General features: G+C 43.8%; 1 protein-coding gene across 1 annotated transcript in view; it reads left to right on the forward strand.

Moving 5' to 3' along the window:
* The window catches only part of fndc5a (fibronectin type III domain containing 5a), a 20,862-nt gene extending 17,667 nt beyond the window's left edge, over positions 1–3,195 (forward strand). Inside the window, exons 4-6 of the mRNA XM_063223880.1 lie at positions 1–37; positions 939–1,072; positions 3,127–3,195. The exon at positions 1–37 is cut by the window's left edge and continues 53 nt beyond it. Coding sequence (XP_063079950.1) covers positions 1–37; positions 939–1,072; positions 3,127–3,195 — 240 coding nt within the window. The remainder of the gene's footprint in view (positions 38–938; positions 1,073–3,126) is intronic.
* Positions 3,196–4,096: the final 901 nt, after the last annotated feature.

Here is a 4,096-nt window from a genome sequence, read left to right on the forward strand (position 1 = left end):
ATCATCATCATTGTGGTGGTGCTGATCATGTGGGCAGGTAAATGAATTGAAGTATTGGCCTTCTGTCAGATGGTGAACGCCTGGTGATGCAACAATGAGTACGTAGCTCTCCATTTCAGTAGCTTTCAGTTAGAAACACAATACATTAATTGTTGGAAGTTCAGTTTTGCTGACTGACTGACTTCATTTAAAAATGTCTATAATATACACGTAACTTACAAACATTTGACTATGTTACACCCTAATTTTGTCAAGTCTTTCTGCCTTGTTTTGAGGAGTTAGAAACTGGAATGTCAAAATTCACCCTACCCCGCAATGGAGAAGAATCATCTAGCCCACCAAAATGGAATCACTTGTTCCTTTTGTCATGCCCAACATCTCCACAAAATGTCATCAGAATCCGTTCCTATCTTTTTGAGTTATCCTGCTAACAGACAGACAAACAGACAAACAAACCAAAGTGACTAAAAACATAACCTCCTTTTCGGAGGTAACTAGCGCATAACGTGTGCCTGTAGACGATTTTAATAATGCCACAACATCTGTAGACAGTCTGTAGGACCATAAATGTTAAGTGTACGCCAAAAGTAGTTTTGAAAATAACCAGTGTTGTCATCCTGTCATCCTTTGTCAAAGAAACTTACACAATTCTTATGCTTCTGATATTTCTTATTGAAGACTGTTTGGACCGAGAGCTTTAATGCAGTCCGTTAGTTTAGTATCTACACACAAATGTGGATCACAGCCGCAGAGGGGAGTAGTGAACATTGACAAAAACATTGACATTTCATTCAACTGGGGAAGATTTGGCGTAGACCCTATAGATTTCTGGAGGTGTTTTCACGGTAATTAAATATAGATTTGCTTTATAGTCATTGCTGGGAATTTCTGTATTATAGTCTCTTTACTCTTTTTTTCTGTCCCCTCTTGCTTTTCAGGTGTGATCGCTCTCTTTTGCCGTCAGTATGACATAATCAAAGACAACGAGCCCAACAACAACAAGGACAAAGCAAAGAACTCGTCAGAGTGTAGTACCCCCGAGCACCCTTCAGGGGGCCTGTTGCGCAGTAAGGTATAACCCCGCCAAACTCCCCTCTTCTTCTTCTACTACTACTACTACCCTTCAAGGCCCCCCAACCCTGATGGCTCTGGGCAGGTGAATTGTCCTGACTATTGACTTTCACATAGCTACAGTATACTACCCTCACGCCATGCCCTGCTGCTACTGCTTCTCAATGGCTCATGCACACCTCATGACATCACCAGACCCACTGGGCCCAAAAACTCCTGGTCAGGATCAGGTCCGAATCCTCTACACACTGAGGAAACCGGACTTCTCAGTCTGTAGTACGACCATGGGTGAAAGTAGTTTTTGTTTCTTACCTTTCATTTCTTGTCTCTTCATAGGAGAACACTTGCCTCAAATGGCACAGTGTGGTTGTATGTGTTTTCTCCTGAAACAGAAGACCTTGGCTTTTTCAAATGTGGGGTTTTGGGCAGCATTACAGTTTTTCTCGATTGCTTACACACAATTTTCGGAATCGGTTCTCGAATTCTCAAAACTCTACACACAAATCTCCAAACCTCACACACAATGGGCAAAACTCTTCACTACATCTGAAAAATGCACGTCTTGTCTCAAAACAATGTACTCTCTTCTAAAAAGGTCATTTTGTTCTCAAATGACACACACAAGCAGTCATTGTAATAAACTTTTATGAGAACCATTGAACACTAATATGCACAAGGTAAAACTCTATACTCAACTTGACACAGTAGAAACTTATTTTCTTCACTGTTCTACTTACTAAAGAGAGTATTTTTCTGTAGTAAAATGCTGAAATATTGTTTTTAGACTCGGAGTACACAGATGTGTGGCAAAAAATATATTTTACATATTTTTCTGACATTTAAAAAAATGCACTAATTTATTGTAAAATACTGGGTGACGACATGAAAGTGATCTCTTGTATAACATATTTTGGAGTTCAAAAACTAAACAAATGTGTTTTCTCACTGCATCCACTCATGTTTTCATCAATATCACATGCAATGTGTGTCCTTATGGGGTGATGATTTCAGATTGTAAACCGGTATGAAGAGAGTTTGCCCATGTGATGAGGAAGTGAACATAGTATGGCAGTTGATTTTAGTATTTTGAATGGCAGTGTGTTCAATGCGACAACCAGGGATTTTCTTCATGAAAATTGTGTGTTATTCAGAGAATTGTGTGTAGTGGTTTGAAAAGAGTGTGTTTTAAAACTGAAATGTGAGTGTAAAGAAGGAATTGTGCTTAGTGTTCAGTGACATTGGTTAGGGGAGGTGGGAAATGGGTGAGATGTTCCGAGAATTGTGTGTGAAGCACCAGAACTTGTGTGGAGGCAATCGAATTTGCTCTTACCGGTACTGCACATCAGCTGTACATTTTATACTAGTGCTGCACAGCTGTACGCACTCGTCTACTTTCACCACTGAGTACGAGACACTGTGAAATTAAATTAGAGGGCTATTTCGACAGACAAAGAACAATCAGAAAATTACGTAGGTCTTCGACAACATGATGAAGAAAAATGTGTTTTTGATTACACGTCACAGAGATTCCATAGTTTGCTCACCTTATGTATCTCAGCCTCTTAATCTCATAATTTTTTTACCCTGAATGATCTTCATATCAGGACTACTGTTTTTGTATTGTTTTTTTTTCTTCAGAGACCGGCTCACGATTAAAATGGAGGCAGCAAATGGGTCAATGTTTAATATAGATAATGGACTGAGCCTACCACAATATCATTGAAAAACAGGGGGGCTGTGGGAGGGGTTGGTTCTCGCCAAAACTGCCTTGCCTGTTTTTTTGTGTGTGCCAATCCAACCCTGCTTCATATTAATGCTAAACAAACAACCACTGATTTACAGTGACTCATGCAAGCCTTCTGTGCTCAAAATGTCTGTGTGCTAGATCCATCCATCGCCACATTTGCATACTGCTAAACTCACATACCGCACATTCCACGGCAACAGTCAGTCAGTATGGTGTTGAGAGGACCCACACCATCACCACCAACCCTCCCTGTGCCTCTCCTCCATAACGGTCTGTGCTCTTCTCTCTCTCTTTTTCTCTCTCTCTAGTACGCCCAGAACAACAACGTCAACAACAACAACAACAGGACGCCATCTGTGCACATCATTGAGGTGTGACATGCCCCGTCCCCACACTGACAGACTTCAAAGGAAGTTTTTTTTCTTCCCAAGCTTGGACCGTATGGTTCCCCCTGCTCCTCATCCCTGACCCTGGCACTGAACAGCCAGATGTAAATCGGGGGAACGGGGAGGGGGGATGGGGAGAGGCTGGTCCTCTGGCCCTCTCTCCTCCTGTCGGTCGGGCTGGACGCGGGGTTTGAACACCAGCCAATAAGGACAGCTCCTCAGGGGACTGACAGACCGACCGCCTCAGCGGTGGGACCGCCGTTGGCATGGTGACCATGGTGGGTGGGGCGGACCTTAAGGGACCTGCCTCCTCCCTAAACCCCCCACCATCCCTCGAGCTTCTCTAGCACCGTGACACCAAGGCGAAGAGATAAGGCCACACATCTGATGATGAACATGTCGGCAGCACCGCCAGATAACTAGTGGCAGAGACGCTCGCTCGCTTTTTACCAGGCTTGTCTTATCGATGTGCACCCAGCTCCTCTCGAGGGCCAAGGGTGAGGAGAGGTTATGGCGATCAGGGCCGCTGACAGCTTTGGCTGGGCCCAGGACAAAGTCGTCTGAAAGGGCCCAGCCCAATACATACTTACAATGAAATGAGGACCCAATTCTGGGCCCCCTCTCTCCCTGGGCCCGGGACAACTGTCTGCTTTGCCCCCCTCTGTTGACACCCCTGGAGGAGATGATGATGATGATGGAGGCACCAGACTGTTGGTCCTTTCTTCTTCTCCCACCCTATTCCCTCCCTTCTCTCCTCAAAAGCCCAGATTTCTTTTTCTGGTTCTTGTAATAAAAAAAGACAGAAAAGAAAATCCTACCGCTGTGCATCTTAACCGTTTCAATGCAGGTTTATCTTTCCAACCCACCACATCTTTGAACACAAGAGCATGTC

The sequence above is a fragment of the Engraulis encrasicolus genome, chromosome 19, assembly GCF_034702125.1.
Source record: "Engraulis encrasicolus isolate BLACKSEA-1 chromosome 19, IST_EnEncr_1.0, whole genome shotgun sequence".
NCBI lineage: Eukaryota > Metazoa > Chordata > Actinopteri > Clupeiformes > Engraulidae > Engraulis > Engraulis encrasicolus.